The 17,535-nt window shown below is 51.9% G+C and overlaps 1 protein-coding gene across 1 annotated transcript in view; it reads left to right on the top strand.

The window, feature by feature from the left end:
* The window catches only part of LOC133362552 (nidogen-1-like), a 36,338-nt gene extending 30,815 nt beyond the window's left edge, over positions 1-5,523 (top strand). The window contains exon 11 of the mRNA XM_061581504.1: positions 1,541-5,523. Coding sequence (XP_061437488.1) covers positions 1,541-1,662 — 122 coding nt within the window. The 3' untranslated portion in view covers positions 1,663-5,523. The remainder of the gene's footprint in view (positions 1-1,540) is intronic.
* Positions 5,524-17,535: the final 12,012 nt, after the last annotated feature.

Raw genomic sequence — 17,535 nt, 5'->3', positions numbered from 1 at the left:
TGCTGTGCAAATTGGCTTCTTTATTTGTACGTTTAAAAAAGATATTCATCGTAAAAACTGGTAAAAAAAAAAATTTGGACAAAAAAAATCACTTTTGTATGAAATTGTAAAGTAATTTTTTTTATTTGAGTTTCTTTTTTACTTGTTTCATATTTTTTGTCAAAAAGAATTCCCACCTGGTGGCAGGGCTTAACCCGGGGGTGAGAAGACGGTGTCATTTTATTTATTTTCAAACGGCTGGGCCCCGACACGGAATGTAATTTGCTCGGAGCCCCCCGGTGCAGAAAGAGAGCATGGCGAGCGGACGAGACGGGGAATCGAGAAATGACACAGGAGACCTGGCAGGGGATGCGCCAGGCTGGGTGCACGCACGTGTGTGTGTGTGTGCGCGTGCGTGTGTGCGCGTGCACTATGAACCCGGCGACCCGAGTTCGATTCCCGCTCACGACCAACAGCAGTGATGATTATCTGAATCGGTCCTGGGCCTCTCCTAGGTCGACTCAGCCTCAAATGAGTATCTGGTGTGGCGTTTTAAACAAAACCACTCGGGAGACAAAGGCGACCAGGCATCGTGTTGGCCACCCATACCGGCCTTTGTCGGTGCTCGCAAACAGCACTTAACCCAAAAGGCTGGTGAGGCTATACTGATGATATTTGTCTTTTGTGTATTTGTGGACAAATGGTGCTGATGAGACGGTAAGATTGGTCCTTGAAGGACAAACCGAATGGAAAACCACCGATCCAAATATCGACTGTTGCGATGATGGTTATGATGGTGGTGATGATATTGATAGCGGACAAGGTGTGATGTGGTAATGCGGTGCCATTGCCAGAACTGGACAAAATGACATTGCTTAAATGATGATAATAACAATATTAATAAACACGAGGGTCTGAACCAGGTGAGAGCCTGAACCAGGTGAGGGTCTGAACCAGGTGAGGGTCTGACCAGGTGAGAGCCTGAACCAGGTGGGGGTCTGACCAGGTGAGAGCCTGAACCAGGTGGGGGTCTGACCAGGTGAGAGCCTGAACCAGGTCAGGGTCTGACCAGGTGAGAGCATGAACCAGGTGGGGGTCTGACCAGGTGAGAGCCTGAACCAGGTGGGGGTCTGACCAGGTGAGAGCCTGAACCAGGTGGGGGTCTGACCAGGTGAGAGCCTGAACCAGGTGGGGGTCTGACCAGGTGAGAGCCTGAACCAGGTCAGGGTCTGACCAGGTGAGAGCCTGAACCAGGTGGGGGTCTGACCAGGTGAAAGCCTGAACCAGGTGAGGGTCTGACCAGGTGAGAGCCTGAACCAGGTGAGGGTCTGACCAGGTGGGGGCTTGAGCAGGTGGGGGCCTGAAGACTATTCTTCGCAAAACGTTTAGGTGAAACTAAAATAAGTAGCAAAACATTCCCATTAACAACCTAAACAACATCTTCGATGGAAACTCTACATTGTTACCGTGGCTTCAACCGAACCGATACCAACAACGACCGCTCTATTAATCACCGTGACCTCATCTGACCCCCCCCCCCTCCCCTCTCCTCCCCCCACAGGTCAGAACCACTGCTCGGCAAACAATGGCGGCTGCACGCACTTGTGCCTGGCCACGCTCGGCGGACGCACCTGCCGTTGCCCTGACAACGTCGTTGGCGTCAGCTGTCAGGAGCGCAACTAGAGGCAGCTACCGGTCATGCCCTCTGACCCCCCCCCCACCCCTCTCCTCTCAACTCACCCCCACCCACCCCATCATCACTTGACCCTGACCCCTTAATTTGACCTCAAAGCCATGAACCTCTTTAACACACGATCCCATTCCGAGCCTCGCCCGCCGTTTTCGTTCATTTTTTTGGACCGGGATTTTTTGGTCAGAAAGTGTGGGGGGGGGGGGGGGGAACGGGCAGGAGGAGGGTGAGGAGGTTTCAAGGGACCGTCGCCACCCGTGGCGCGTCCCAACGCTCCCGGAGACCCATGGGGATCACCGCGGTCAAGACGAGCATCGACGCGTCGCCCATCTCCCGCTCTTCAGCCCAGTGGCGGAAATTCCACCGTTCACACGGCGGCTGGCGTGTCCCTTCCCCTTGGGTGGCGCAACCGCTGTCGACTCGCTCGCACGGTGGCGCTCACTCTTATCGACTCGAGGGAATGACAGACTCGGGGGGGGGGGGAACGAAACGGGGAATGACTCTGCAGAATGACGCGGTGCGTGTGCGTGTGTGTGTGTGCGTGTGCCCGGCTATCACCCTGATTATAATCACGATTATTATTATTATTATAATTGCAAATATTATCGTTGTGTGTCATGAATATTATTGTAGCCAAACGGTGGGTGCTAATCCCGTTTTGAGTTGCCCTCCAAACCGCCCCACCTCCACACCCCCCCCCCCTCTTCTTTTTCAATTTATAAACTCCAAGCGCGTTGGTAGAAGAGAGATTGCAGATAAGATTGGGAGGTGAGAGAAATTCATTGGTTTGAAATGTTAACGAACTCGCTTTCTCAGCACGTGAGTCTGAGCTGATATTTTAACGCACCCTAATATTATAATATTTTTTTAAAATCATGAGCCCCTTTTAGTTTCGGGGAGTGGGGGGTGGGGAAAGTCGCGAGTACAAAATCACGGCCCATCAGTCCCTCCGTGGCCGGTAAAATCAGTACCGTACTGCCTCGTGCAGAAGTCAACGTTGACCATCTTCGCCGAGAAACTCATCCACGCCATGGGAATGTGGAATTGCCCACCACTGAGCCACTGCCGCCCCCCGTTACGATCCCGGGGAAAGAAATTTCGACTGATTTATTCTGCTGTTGCTGCTGCTGCTGCAGCGCGACATCGCGTGTCCAACTCGCGTGGGCGGATCTGTGAACGGGTCGGATCTGTGAACGTCTTTAATGATTAAAAAAAAAACTAAAATTAACGTGACAGACGCGCACAACGTGGACAAATGCAGCGCGTGGGTGCGGGCGGTTGATAACCGCTGAGGGCGGATGCGCGACCGTCGAATTCTTTACTTTTGTATTCTCACGAGGACGGCGACGACGATGACTACGATGACGACGATGGGCCTGTTATTATTTATATTGTTTAATGTCACTGTAAGAGACTTGAACACGTGTCTAGGATGACCACATTCATGGGGGGTGGGGGGGGGTTGTTTCTCCACTCGACACAGTAGATAGGGGAGGTGCGTAACCGCCCTTGCAAATGGCTCACGACCTCGCCCCTTGCTGGTCCTAAATGGGGCCTCCACTCGAAAAGAGTTGAAGAGACCCCCCCCCCCAAACTACCCCCCCAAACTACTCCCCCAAACTACCCCCACCCCAGTGCCGGATTAAGCTAATACGAGGCCTGTAGCGTATGTTATAAAGGGGTCCTAAATTTTTTTTTTAAACACTTAAATATTAAAACACAAATTTTTTACCTGCACAGTTAGTTATTGTAACTTTTCATTTGCTATACAGCCATGTAACACGACAAATCGATAACCTTAAACACCCAGTCGTTCGTAAAAGTCGAAGGCGGTATAGTACTATAGTAATAGAGCAAGTGCAGAATCGCTGAACCGGAATTGATAGCTTGAAAGCATTTAGCGCAGGGCCCTTGAAAGTGTGGGGCCCGTAGCTACTACATATGTAGTAGCTACTACATACTGTATGTAGTAGTAGCTACTACACATGTAGTAGCTACTACTACATATGAAGTAGCTACTTCATATATAGTAGCTACTTGTGCTACGAGGATAATCCGGCACTGCACTCCCCCACACCAACCCTCCACCTTCCTCTCTGGAGGGAGGGTAACTTGGTCTAACTCTCCCACGCTGGCTGGACACATTGGGGAATGCGTGGGGGGTTACCCACACTTTTTCCCACCACCACCACACGCAAAACTGTCAATCGTCGATCGACTGTGGTGTTGCCGCAGATAAGTGTCGGGTGGACAGACACAGCGGGGGGGATGGTGGTGGATTTAATAAAATCGATCGCCCTTTAAACTGCCGCGCCGGGAAATCGAACCTCCTTCGTGTGGTGTCGCGAGTGCGGCGTGATGACGTTGTTCTACGGTCAGCGGTGGCGTGTCTTTACAAAGCTATTGAGCTGAATTAATTCGGGTGCTATTTGAGAGACTCTATGAAAATGATACTTCGTTCGATAGATCGTAGCGGTGTAGCGAAAGAGTATTGCTAGGATATTTAGTAATAAGCACATCTCGACCATAACTCACACGTGAAGACAATGTGGCGAATCGTCTGTGGTCAAAATGTGATGGATTCAGCAACACGATGGAGGGGAACAGCTCCCATCGTTAAGGGTTGCCACCCTGTCCCGGTCTGACCCACCACAGTCCGGGAATCAGCATACTGTGTCTGTGTTCGGGTGGCAACAGGAATTGTTTTGTACCGAGATCTGCTCACGCCGTTGTGTTCAAACTGCGTCTTACTGCACGCTTTTTGGTAATTCGCCGCTCGTGCTGACTGAGACGTAGATTGCCGGGGTTCGGTCTACAGTGGCTAAGGTGGCATCTCTACCATGCACAACACCTACTCACTCACTCACCCACTCACTCAACCACCCACTCACCCACCCACTCACTCACCTACTCACTCACCCACCCACTCACTCACTCACCCACCCACTCACTCACCCTGGGTGAGTGAGTGGGTGGGTGGGTGAGTGAGTGAGTTAGTGGGTGAGTCACCCACTCACTCACTCACTCACCCACTCACACATCCACTCACTCACCCACCCACTCACACACCCACCAATTGATAAATTGTATTAATTTTGGCGTGCCGCTCGGTTGCCACCTGTCCGGGTCAAAGCCGGATAGGTGAACACAGTCAGGGCCATCCATGGGGTTGGGTGGGGGGGAGGTATGGGACCCGGGGCAAATCAAACTGCGTGGGCCCCCCGACCCCAATGTGCGGGGCCCGGGGCAGTCGCCCCGATTCGCCGTGACCCTCGGGCCGGTTCTGACTGCACGAATTGATTTGTAACCGAGATCAGTGTTGCCGAGTTCAACCTTCTCACAGTCGACCGCGCAGTGTTGATAACAATAATGTAACCCAAGTACTGACTGGGAAATGAGGTCCGGGTTTGGTCTGCAGTGGACAAAAATGGGTGGCACCCTTACCCATCTTGCCTTGCATGCATGTCATGTGTCATGTGACCCCGCCACACACATTGCATGTACATTGCTGTCAGCTTGCCGAGAGACCAGCAGCTCGCGCGAGAGAGAGAGACGAGACAGAGCTGCGTGAACTCACTGGTCGTGTTATTGCTGCACCAAACCAACGTCAAAACGAACCGAAAACACGTGACCGTCCCAAGTTCGTGCATTGAATCGTCAAATTGGTCGGCTGATCTTGACTCAACGGTGCTGTCAAGTGAAGTACTACAAAGTAAGGACCGTGTTTTCTCTATTCACACGTATACGGTATGTAACAATGAGTGACATTTATGTGGTTTTCCCCTTTGCGTTATGGTGTGTTCTATCGTATCAAAGTGCCATTTAAAAAAAAATTAAAGATATGAAATACGTGCCGTGTTGGAGTTTTGTGTGGCTATGCAAGTGACTGGTGGTGATGTGATGGCGGTGGTTGTGGTACGGGGGTACAGCTGGTGCGCATCTACCGGTCATCTCAGTCAGCCAACACCATGGCACCTTCTCGGTCTGTCCCGAGACCTCCTGTCTGCGAGCCTTCGACACTTCACGCGGCCTCAAAGTGCACCTAGCCTGGCACAGGCGCCGCGGTGACGCTTAGCGGCGAATGGCGGCTGTGTTGGTATGGGGAGCGGTGGTGCAACGGTTAGCGCGGCGGCGTCACGAACCGGGCCACCCGAGTTCGATTCCCCGCTGAAGGCCGCCGCCACGACCACCACCACGAACAACAACGACACCAGTGACGAGCTGGTGGTCTGGGCAAGGCCGAACGCACAGCATTGTACGGGCACCTCCGATTAGCGCGGTTGGGCTACGTACGTACGGATGCAAACGAAGCTCACCACGCGTCAGTGAGCGACCAATCAAGTCGGGCACACAATCGGCGTTTGACACGTAGGCCTTCGGCGACCAACGTTATTCACGATACAGGTTTTTTTTTTCGTGTGTTCGATCGCGTAACTATAAATTGGGCGTGCGATGTGACTGCCCGTAGATTCGAGACCACCACCCTCGGCGCGCGCCCGTGCCGAACCCGTGCCGAGCCCGTGCCGAACCCGTGCCGAGCCCGTGCCGAACCCGTGCCGAGCCCGTGCCGAGCCCGTGCCGAACCCGTGCCGAGCCCGTGCCGAGCCCGCCCGGCGTCGATGCCATTAACAGGGCACCGTGAAAACGGCGAAGCAGCTGCTCCCTTCATGCCGCGGTGACCTAGGAGTGGCCCACGCCTACAGGATGCGCGTTTCGACTTAAGCGCGTGGAGAGCGAGAGAGTGAGAGAGAAAGAGCACGGGGAGGAATTTCGATTAAAGCTTTTTTGTGCGGGGGGGGGGGGGAGTGGGGGGGGTGTCTCTCAGACACTGGGATGATGAAGAAAGATGACGAGGTGGGCGGGTAGGAGGGAGGGGGAGGGAGATGAGAGGTGGAGGGTATTGAGAGAGGGGGTGGGGAGAGCTATCACTCTCTCCCCCTCCTCTCTCTCTCGTCTCTCTAGAGAGAGAGACGAAGGGAGATGAGAGTGGGGGCTATGCGAGGGGAGAGCGACAGAGGGGGGTGAGAGATGTGGTAGATGCGAAGGGCGCGATGGAGAAGGGCGATGTACAGGGCGGTCCAGATGTCTCGTGACCGCCAATTCATTGACCCCCTAACACTAACATTTGTCTTTTACCCTTTGCATATTACTGTCTACGTAATTAAATGGGGGGGGGCGGCCGGGGGGGGGGGCGGAGGGGGCATGAGAAAGTCTGATGGTCGAGACTCGCTACGGAGTGGCAGCTAATGGAGTGAATCGGTGATTCATCAGTCGGCCGAATTCCATCGCCGTATCGGCATGTCCACCTCTCCCTCGCGTTAACGCAGGGACCAAAAAATGACAAACTCAACTATTCAGCTTTTTTTATTTTACAAACGGTAAGGCCCACCACTCAGTTACGTTTCGCTCCTTTTTTAAGGAGCGACCCGAGCCGTCAAAATTGACGGCTGAACGAAGTGGCTTGTCACGTTGGATCTCTACAGCAGCCGAAATAACCGTCAACGCGTGGAAATTGACAGCAGCAAAAACAATCTAAGTAAGCTCATGGGGTGAGCGAGACTGGGGGGGGGGGGGGGGGGGGGGGGGGGGGGGGGGGGGGGGGGGGCGGGGGGGAGTTGGATCTTTCTAGCTGGGGCCGCGACCTTCGGCCAGCAGTTGCCGTGAAGCCGGCAGTTGCAGGGCTGCCCCTTTGCCATCGTGCTGCACATTTACAGCGGCCACATACTCTGAAGGAGTGACGTTGATTCTAAATGTGGAGGGAAAAACCGGAGGACCCGGAGAAAAATCCACGCGACCAGGGAGAGAGAGGCACGCGGACTCCAAAGGTACAGCAAGCGTCAGGGTCGAGATCGAACCCACGACCTCCTGTATACCAGGCAAGATAGTTAACATCTCACCACCGTGATGATGATGATGATTATAGAAAGAGAGAGACACCGCAAACTCCAAAATATACAGCAGGCAATCAGGGTCAGGATCGAACCCACGGCCTCCTATATACCAGGCAAGATAGTTAACATCTCACCACCGTGATGATGATGATGATTATAGAAAGAGAGAGACACCGCAAACTCCAAAATATACAGCAGGCAATCAGGGTCAGGATCGAACCCACGGCCTCCTGTATACCAGGCAAGATAGTTAACATCTCACCACCGTGATGATGATGATGATTATAGAAAGAGAGAGACACCGCAAACTCCAAAATATACAGCAGGCAATCAGGGTCAGGATCGAACCCACGGCCTCCTATATACCAGGCAAGATAGTTAGCATCTCACCACCATGATGATGATGATTAGAGAAAGAGAGAGACACTGCAAACTCCTAAATATACAGCAGGCAATCGGGGTCGGGATCGAACCCACGGCCTCCTGTAAACCGCGCGAGGCAGTTAACATCTCACCACCGCGGCGCACAAAGCCCTCGCATGGAATTGGAAGGGACTTTGCATCCCAATGGCGCCTCGGGGCTATTCCAAGGGAAGATGATACTTCGATTCTTATCCATTCGAAATGCAATTAAACTCCACTGATACTCACTTCCCTCCCCATGCACCCTGGGTTTGTATTCATGACTCACGGGCAATGTCCGCATTCATAAATCACTCCCGTGGTCGTATTCATTCCGAATTTAATTTGAAATGACACCCTGGTTTCTAGATTTTAGTTTACGCGTTTTTTTTACGATTACTGTATTATGAATATGTGTGTTGTTCAAGCGATGTTTGTGTGTCTGTGTGTGTGTGTCTGGGGAGCGGTAGTGTAGCGGTTCGCGCGCTGCGCTATGAACCTGGCGACCCGGGTTCCATTCCCGCACACGGCCACCACCAGTGACGATCATCTGAACCGGTCCTGGGCCTCCCCTAGGTCGAATCAGCCTCAAATAACTACTTGGTGCGATTTGTAAACATCGCCACTAGAGAGACAAAGGCGGCCGAGCGTGGTGTTGGCCACCCACCCCCTCGTGTGCCGTGCCTTCCTTTATAGGTGCTCGCTAACAGCACTTGCCCCTACAGTCTGTTAAGGCTATACGGGAATCTTTGCCTTAGTCTTTTGTGTGGACGGAGCGACGGCGCAGTGGCTAACGCACCACCCGGGTTTGATTCCCGGCCACGGCTAACGTCAGGGACGAGATGTTAACTACCTCGGATGTCGTGGGTTCGATCCCGACCCTGACGCCTGCTGTATATTTTGGAGTTTGCGGTGTCTCTCTCCATGTGGATTCTTATCCGGGTCCTCCGGTTTCCCCCTCCGCATTGATAATCAACGTCACGCGTTTCGAGTCGTTGGTTGCTATCATTTGTGGTAGCCAGGTCGCTTCGGAAAAAGAGCTACATAGCTCAGTGGGGCCTGACTTGGTAAAATAAAAACATGTTTCATAGTTAAATTTTTAAGTTTGGTCTCTGCACGGCGTGGGGAAGCCCCTCATCCAACAGTGGATTGAGCAAAGCTTCATCTCGATTGAAAGCTCATTTCTTTAGAACTGCTTGTTGTTGTGTTTGGTTTAGTGTCTTCTCCCCCGCACCTCCGATTAGGCTACGTACGGCGCGAAAGAAGTTCAACATACATAGACTCACACAGAGACCCATAGACTCCTCACACAAAGACCCATAAACTCACACAGAAACCCATAGACTCACACAGAGACCCATAGACTCACACAGAGACCCATAGACACACATATAGACCCATAGACTCATACAGAGACCCATAGACTCACACAGAGACCCATAGACTCACACAGAGACCCATAGACTCACACGGGGTCCCATAGACTCACAAAGAGACCAATAGACTCGTACAGAGACTCATTGACTCACACAGAGACCCATAGACTCACACAGAGACCCACAGACTCACACAGAGACCCACAGACTCACACAGAGACCCACAGACTCACACAGAGACCCACAGACTCACGCCGAGACTCACAGACTCACACGTGTTTGGCTCGGTACGGTGCGACAGGAGTTCACCATACATGCGCTACAAAGCTATGTCTGTAACATGAACACGTGCAATGCGGTGCGTACTTCAGGCACTTCATCGCCGTGAGATCGGAAGATAGATGGTGAGAGAGATAAGAGAGAGGTGGGGGGGGCTATGGGAGGAACGTGAAGCGGATCGGTTTTGGGCAGGGTGAGGGGGGGAGGGGATCAAAGGGAGAGTTTGAGGAGTGGGGGCGAAGAGAGATTAGAGAGAGGCGAGTCGCTGGGGACACGCTGAGCACGTGCTTTTGTTTAAATCGCGGGTTGCTGGGCCAAAACGCCCAGCGGCCAGCAACAAGCATCGCCTTTTTTAAAATCCTTTATATTAAGTTCGCTTGCTTGCGTGCTTGCTTGCGTGCTTGCTTGCTTGCTTACGACCGTGCAAATCTTTCGGTCGTTTTTTAACCCACTTCCCGTGATCCAATCGAGCTGACATTTTGCACACAGACTCGTTGTGCGAGACAATGAATTTTCGTAAAAAAAATTTCCAAAATTTTACACTGTTTAGGGAAAACAAATTAAATATTTAATTACCAATTGCTTAATACTGGCAGACAATCATCTGACCCATAGGTGGCAGCCATCTCAAGCCAGATGACGAGAGGACTCTAGCCGCCACGCATATAAAGGATTTAGAGTGAAAAACTTTGTTTTTACGGGTTATACTTATTATTTATTTTTGCCGAAGCTGTAATCGCAGGCATCGCTTGTTGTGAGTAAAAGTCCTCGCCGCCACCTCCACAGACGCCTGAGGCTCATCGGGCGAGATCGATGCTTTCAAACAGCCCCCCCCCCCCTTCATCTCTCCACCTCCTCCTCGGTTAAAAAAACAACTGTCACGATTCGATTCGCCAATCGATTCGAATTATTTTGTGTGTTTGTTTTAAAGCCGGGCCAAGTGTTGTGGGCTATGCTGCATGCACGCTGCTGCTGCTGTTCTTGTTGTTGCTGTTGTTGCTGTTGCTGCTGCTGTTGTTGTTGCTACTGTTGTTGTTGCTGCTGCTGCTGCTTCTGCTGTTGCTGCTGTGGTTGCTGCTGTTGCTCCTGCTGTTGCTGCTGTGGTTGCTGCTGTTGCTCCTGTTGTTGCTGCTGTTGTTGCTGCTGTGGTTGCTGCTGTGGTTGCTGTTGTGGCTGCTGCTGTCGTTGCTGCTTCTGCTGTTGCTGTCGGGAGTGTAAACATCGCTACTGGAGAGACAAAGGCGGCCGGGCGTGGTACTGGCCTCTCTGAGTCGTTTTCTCTCTCTCTCTCTGAGTCGTGCTCTCTCTCTAAGTCGTGCACTTTCTGAGTCGTCCTCTCTTTCTCTGAGTTGTGCTCTCTCTCTCTGAGTCGTCCTCTCTCTTTGAGTCGTCCTATCTCTCTGAGTCGTCCTCTCTCTCTCTCTGAGTCTTGCTCTTTCTGAGTCGTCCTCTCTCTGAGTCGTCCTCTCTCTCTCTGAGTCGTCCTCTCTCTGAGTCGTCCTCTCTCTCTCTGAGTCGTGCTCTTTCTGAGTCGTCCTCTCTCTGAGTCGTCCTCTCTCTCTCTCTTTCTGAGTCGTCCTCTCTCTGAGTCGTGCTCTCTCTTTCTCTCTCTGAGTCGTCATCTCTCAACTCTCTGAGCCGTCCTGTCTCCCCTGAGTCGTCCTCTCTCTCTCTGAGTCGCCCTCTCTCTGACTCTCCCCGAGTCGTCCTCTCTCTGACTCTCTACGAGTCGTCCTCTCTCCTCGGATGATATGGACGATCCGAACAGTCAAGACGCAACCCAGAATCTGTGCCCGCTGTACATCCAAAGGAGGTCATTACATTCTAGACTTGAAGCTTTCGTGACTGCAAGGAATCATATTCTTAGGTGTTTTCGGTAAAGTCACGTAGGTAAAACATCAAAATTAATAAAAAAAATAATAAAATAAAATAAAGATCACGACGTTTCGGAGGCAACACAAGTCTCCGTCATCAGGTGGGACAGTCACAGCCAGATCAGCTGCATCAAGTGAGGCAATGATTCAAGATGTAATCCCTTAAAAGCGAGTTGAGGGGGGAGGAGAGGGGGGGCTCATCAGAATGTGGTAGCCAATGAATGGAAAGTATCGGGAGAGAGGGGCCAACCTTTTTTTGGCCCCTCTCTCTTCTCAGGTCCCTACTAATCCGATCAGTAATATACACTGATCGGATTAGTAGGGACCTGAGAACGGTTGTTTGAGGGCGCTTTATACATTAAAATAATCATCATCATTATTACGACAAGACGCACCCACAAAAAATTACTTTACATTACGGAAGCGAACGTGCGACTCGTGACGAATTGGCACGTTCTGTTTACGTGACAACCCCTACGAGTTGGCTGTGTCGGGTGGCGGCGGGTTTTAACGACACATTTCTATATGTACGCGATCTAATCCAACAAAACCTCTATTATGGATGATATTGTTCGCGAAAGCCCTCCTGCGTGTTCAATTGCCGATGTTGTTTTGGTCACTACCGGTCACAATATATATGGGTCGTTTTTATTGCTGCTGCTGTTGTTGCCAGTATCAATATCTTCACACTTGTTTTATTTCCAGAAAAGTGTAAAGCTACTCTTATTGTTTTTTTTTCCATTCACCATTATTACAAAGTTTGTACGCGTTATTGTTTAGCTATGGGTGGGGGAGAGGAGGAGGGGGAGGGTGCAAGCAGGAGAGGAATTCCGTGGCAGAGCACGAGGAGAGAACGTGAAGACTCCAACACCACTACTGCTGCCATCACTGCTGCCATCACTGCTGCCACTACTGTTGCCACCACTGTTCCCACCACTTTTGCCACCACTGCTGCCACCACTGCTGCCACCACTGCCGCCACTATTGCCACCACTGCTGCCACCACTGTTTCCACTACTGCTGCCGCCACTGCTGCCATCACTGCTGCCACCACTGTTGCCACTACTGCTGCCACCACTGCCGCCACTATTGCCACCACTGCTGCCACCACTGTTTCCACTACTGCTGCCACCACTGCTGCCACAACAGCTGCCACCACTGCTGCCACCACTGTTGCCACCACTGCTGCCGCCACTGTTGCCCTTCTACTCCACCCAACGTCGGTGAGCGATTGAAAAGTGACGCTCACACACCTCGTGACATTTGAACTCTGGCACAATTTGACCTTGCTCCAGAGCAGTGGTTCTCAACCTTGACTGCAGCCTTGCACCCCTTTGGTTCTCAACAAATATATAAATATATATAAATATATAATATTAATACATACGTAGTGTTTGATGAAACAAAGTAAGTCGTTACTTACGTGCCCGTACTCAATTTATGTTTTTCGATCATTTACCTGCTAAAAACACAATCTGGCCATGTCTCGCACCCCCCAGGGAGGGCATCTCACACCCCCAGACAGGGCATCTCACACCTCCAGAGAGGGCATCTCTCACCCCCAGACAGGACATCTCTCACCCCCAGACAGGACATCTCACACCCCCAGACAGGGCATCTCACATCCCCAGAGAGGGCATCTCTCACCCCCAGACAGGACATCTCACACCCCGAGACAGTGCATCTCTCACCCCCAGACAGGGCATCTCACACCGCCAGAGAGGGCATCTCACACCCCCAGACAGGGCATCTCACACCCCCAGACAGGGCATCTCACATCCCCAGAGAGGGCATCTCTCACCCCCAGACAGGGCATCTCACACCCCCAAACAGGGCATCTCTCACCCCCAGACAGGGCATCTCTCACCCCCAGACAGGGCATCTCACACCCCCAGAGAGGGCATCTCACACCCCCAGACAGGGCATCTCTCACCCACAGACAGGGCATCTCTCACCCCCAGACAGGGCATCTCACACCCACAGACAGGGCATCTCACACCGCCAGAGAGGGCATCTCACACCCCCAGAGAGGGCATCTCTCACCCCCAGACAGGGCATCTCTCACCCCCAGACAGGGCATCTCACACCCCCAGACAGGGCATCTCACACCTCCAGAGAGGGCATCTCTCACCCCCAGACAGGGCATCTCTCACCCCCAGACAGGGCATCTCACACCCACAGACAGGGCATCTCCCACTCCCAGAGAGGGCATCTCACACCCCCAGACAGGGCATCTCTCACCCCCAGACAGGGCATCTCACACCCCCAGAGAGGGCATCTCACACCCCCAGAGAGGGCATCTCACACCCCCAGACAGGGCATCTCTCACCCCCAGACAGGGCATCTCACACCCCCAGAGAGGGCATCTCACACCCCCAGAGAGGACATCTCACACCCCCAGACAGGGCATCTCACACCCACAGACAGGACATCTCCCACCCCCAGACAGGGCATCTCACACCCCAGACAGGGCATCTCTCATCCCCAGACAGGGCATCTCCCACCCCCAGACAGGGCATCTCACACCCCAGACAGGACATCTCTCACCCCCAGACAGGGCATCTCACACCCACAGACAGGGCATCTCACACCCCCAGACAGGGCATCTCACACCCCCAGACAGGGCATCTCACACCCCCAGACAGGGCATCTCACACCCACAGACAGGACATCTCCCACCCCCAGACAGGGCATCTCACACCCCCAGACAGGGCATCTCTCACCCCCAGACAGGGCATCTCACACCCCCAGAGAGGGCATCTCTAACCCCTAGGAGGACTTCTCAGGAGGGCGTCTCCCACCCCAGGTTAAGACCCACGGGGCTCGAGGTAGAGACGCTGTCACGGTGACCAATTCGAGTTTCAAGTTTACTCACCAACTCGACCCAAGAGCACACCTCGACCAGCGTGGTGAAGTATGGTCAAACAATCCCGAGGACCGACACGGCGTGGGGGGGGGGAGTGGGGTGCTTTCATCCAGCAGTAGATCGCCGTAGAATTTTCCTCCGGGTCCCCCGGTTTTTTTCTCCCCCTCCGCATTTGGAAACACGCGTTTCAACTCTTTGGCGGCTGCTATACAATTTCCACACGACGATAAGCCACTTAGTTGAGCTATCATCACGTGATAGCCAGGTCGCTTCTGACAAAGAGCTACACAGCTGCTCACCCCGAGCTCTAAATGCTCTGATGGTGCATTGTCCAAAGCGTCTGGCAGTTTACCGTGAGCATTGATCGGTTTCGAGCAAAGCCGAGCAAACGAGAAGTCTGCCTCCTTGCTGATGAGACGCCGCGTGGTCGAAACCCGTCCTAGAGCTGTTTTGCTTGCGTTGAAGCAATGCTGCTGCTGCAGAGGTGGACTTGTGGTTGACTTGATGTGTGCAAAATATACCCCTAATTGCATATGTTTTATGTGGAGGGACAGATTTAAGCTTATTAAGAAGCGTGGGATCCATTTGCTCGGGTTCCTGGTTTACCACAGAGCGTGACGTATTTATTCCCCCCCCCCCATCACAACAAAGCTACCCCCCACCCCCCAGTCCCCCATCAGCCCATCTCTCCCGTGCTGTTGTTGTTTATCGGCTTGTTGTCCGACGTTTGTCTCATCGATAACGTGTTTCGTTTGTTGTCATTTCCCCGCATCGCCGATTAGCACGGTTGGGCTACGTCACGGAAACCCACAGACTCACACAGAGACCCATAGACTCACACAGAGACCCACAGACTCACACAGAGACCCATAGACTCACACAGAGACCCATAGACTCACACAGAGACCCATAGACTAACACAGAGATCCATAGACTAACACAGAGACCCATAGACTCACACAGAGACCCATAGACTCACGCAGAGACCCATAGACTCACACAGAGACTCATAGACTCACACGGAGACCAACAGACTCACACAGAGACCCATAGACTCACACAGAGACCCATAGACTCACACAGAGACCCATAGACGAGCACGATTTGGCTACGTACGGTGCGACAGAAGTTCAACACACGTGTTGATACAGAGACGCACGGGAGAGAGAGAGGGGGGAGCAGGAGGGGTGCTCCCTCGCGTTCTCGTTCCCAGTCACTCGCTCACTCACCGCTCGCTGGAGGGGAAAGTGAGGATCATTATGCAAATGGCACTGGTTCTGTTCTGCATAATGACTTCGGTGTTGATGATGATGGTGTTATTGGTGTTTCCTTCTTAACACATGTACAGTACTGTATATTATATAAACAACATGCACCATATATATTTTAAAAATTATAAACTATTTTTATTTTCAATAATATTCACATTAACAGCAAACGTTGTGGATTTGCTCTACAACACACCGGTGTGCTGTACTAGTAACGAATTGACATGTTCTGTTTACGTGACAAACCTTTACTAATTGGCTGTGTCGGGTGGTGGCGGGTTTAACGACACATCTAACCCCAACAAAACCCTACATTATCGATGATATTGGTCGCGAAAGTCTTCGTGATGAACTATTTTTTAATCTTACCAAGTAAGGTCCACGGAGCTGTCGAGCTGGTTTTCAGAAGCGACTTGGCGATCACAAATGAACATCTCAACGAAGTGGCTCATCATCATGGTCGTCCTGTGGAAATGTACAGCAGCCAAAGCCTCTAAACGCGTGATGTTGATGCTAGATCTTCTTGGTTCTTTCGGTAAAGTCACGTAGAAGGGAAGTAATAAAATAATAAAAATAAAACGTAATAAAATCATTCTCACGACGTTACGGCCACAACGCAAGCAGCCGTCCTCAGGTCTGTCTCCTCGACAGACCTGTTCTCCAACTGAGGACGGCTGCTTGCGTTGTGGCCGAAACGTCGTGAGAATTATTTTATTATGTTTTATTTTTATTATTTTTATTATTTTATTATTTCCATTCTACGTGACTTTACCGAAAGAACCAAGAAGATGAATCCCTGCAGTCACGAAAGCTTTACATCGAAATTGATGCTAGATGTTGAGGGAAAACCCGGGAGAGACATGCAAACTGTAAATATACAGCAGGCGTCAGGGTCAGGATCGAGCCCACGACCTCCTGCATACCAGGCGAGGTAGTTAACATCTCACCACCGTGATGATGATGATGATGGGAGAGAGACACCGCAAACCTCAAATATACAGCAAGCGTCAGGGTCAGGATCGAGCCCACGACCTCCTGCATACCAGGCGAGGTAGTTCACATCTCACCACCGCGGCACACCCAGAGGAGAGGGGGGTGGAGGTGTAATTCAGAACCAGCCATTTTCTCTCCACTGCTGGCTGAAGGCCGTCAATCGTGGTGGGAGTTAGATCGTCGCTTGGCCGTACAGCTCCTCAAAACGTCGTCGTTGTTGTTGCTGCTGTTACCATTGTCGCTGTTGCTACACGGGCTAACGCAACTGTTGCTGCTATTGCTGTTTGTGGGTGTCTTGTTACTGCTGTCGTTATTGATAATGCCGCTTGCTGTGTGTCCCGCACGCGCTGACTTCGTCTTCATTCTATATTCCCCGCTCATCTCTCCCACCCGGCCACTGGCTGTAAATGTAATCCCGCTATTTGTTGACGACGGATGATAACAACAACAAGAACGCCCCAAAAGAAAGCCACGCGCGCACACAACGCGTGCAGTGTTAGGAACGACAATTCTGTGCGTTACAAGCAATAACGACGTTTCATGAATAATATATTGCCTGCACACATGAGCAGACAAGGGGGAGGGGGGGAGTGAGTTGGGGGGGGGCTTAATGCGCATGCTGTGAATAGCAGATTGTTCCTGTCTGCGTTCGACAAATAGCGGAGCCCTGATTCTGAATGGGAATGGGAGAGGATACGTCGTGCACCCTACACATTAGGCGATAGCCCGCGAACAAACGCCAAACCGCTCTACAAAAGGACATAAAGATGTTGCTTTTCACTGCAGCGGGAAAGCGAAAAAACTGGAACATGATGACATGAATAATACGAAACACACGTAAAAAATATAATAACCAAGCTGCCTCAAACGGGGATTAGTATTTTGTTTTACAAATGTATGCATGTTGAACTTCTTTC

This window comes from Lethenteron reissneri, chromosome 8, assembly GCF_015708825.2.
Source record: "Lethenteron reissneri isolate LAM-NWPU_2019-01 chromosome 8, ASM1570882v1, whole genome shotgun sequence".
Lineage (NCBI taxonomy): Eukaryota > Metazoa > Chordata > Hyperoartia > Petromyzontiformes > Petromyzontidae > Lethenteron > Lethenteron reissneri.
This window is presented reverse-complemented; position numbering and strand designations above follow the sequence as displayed.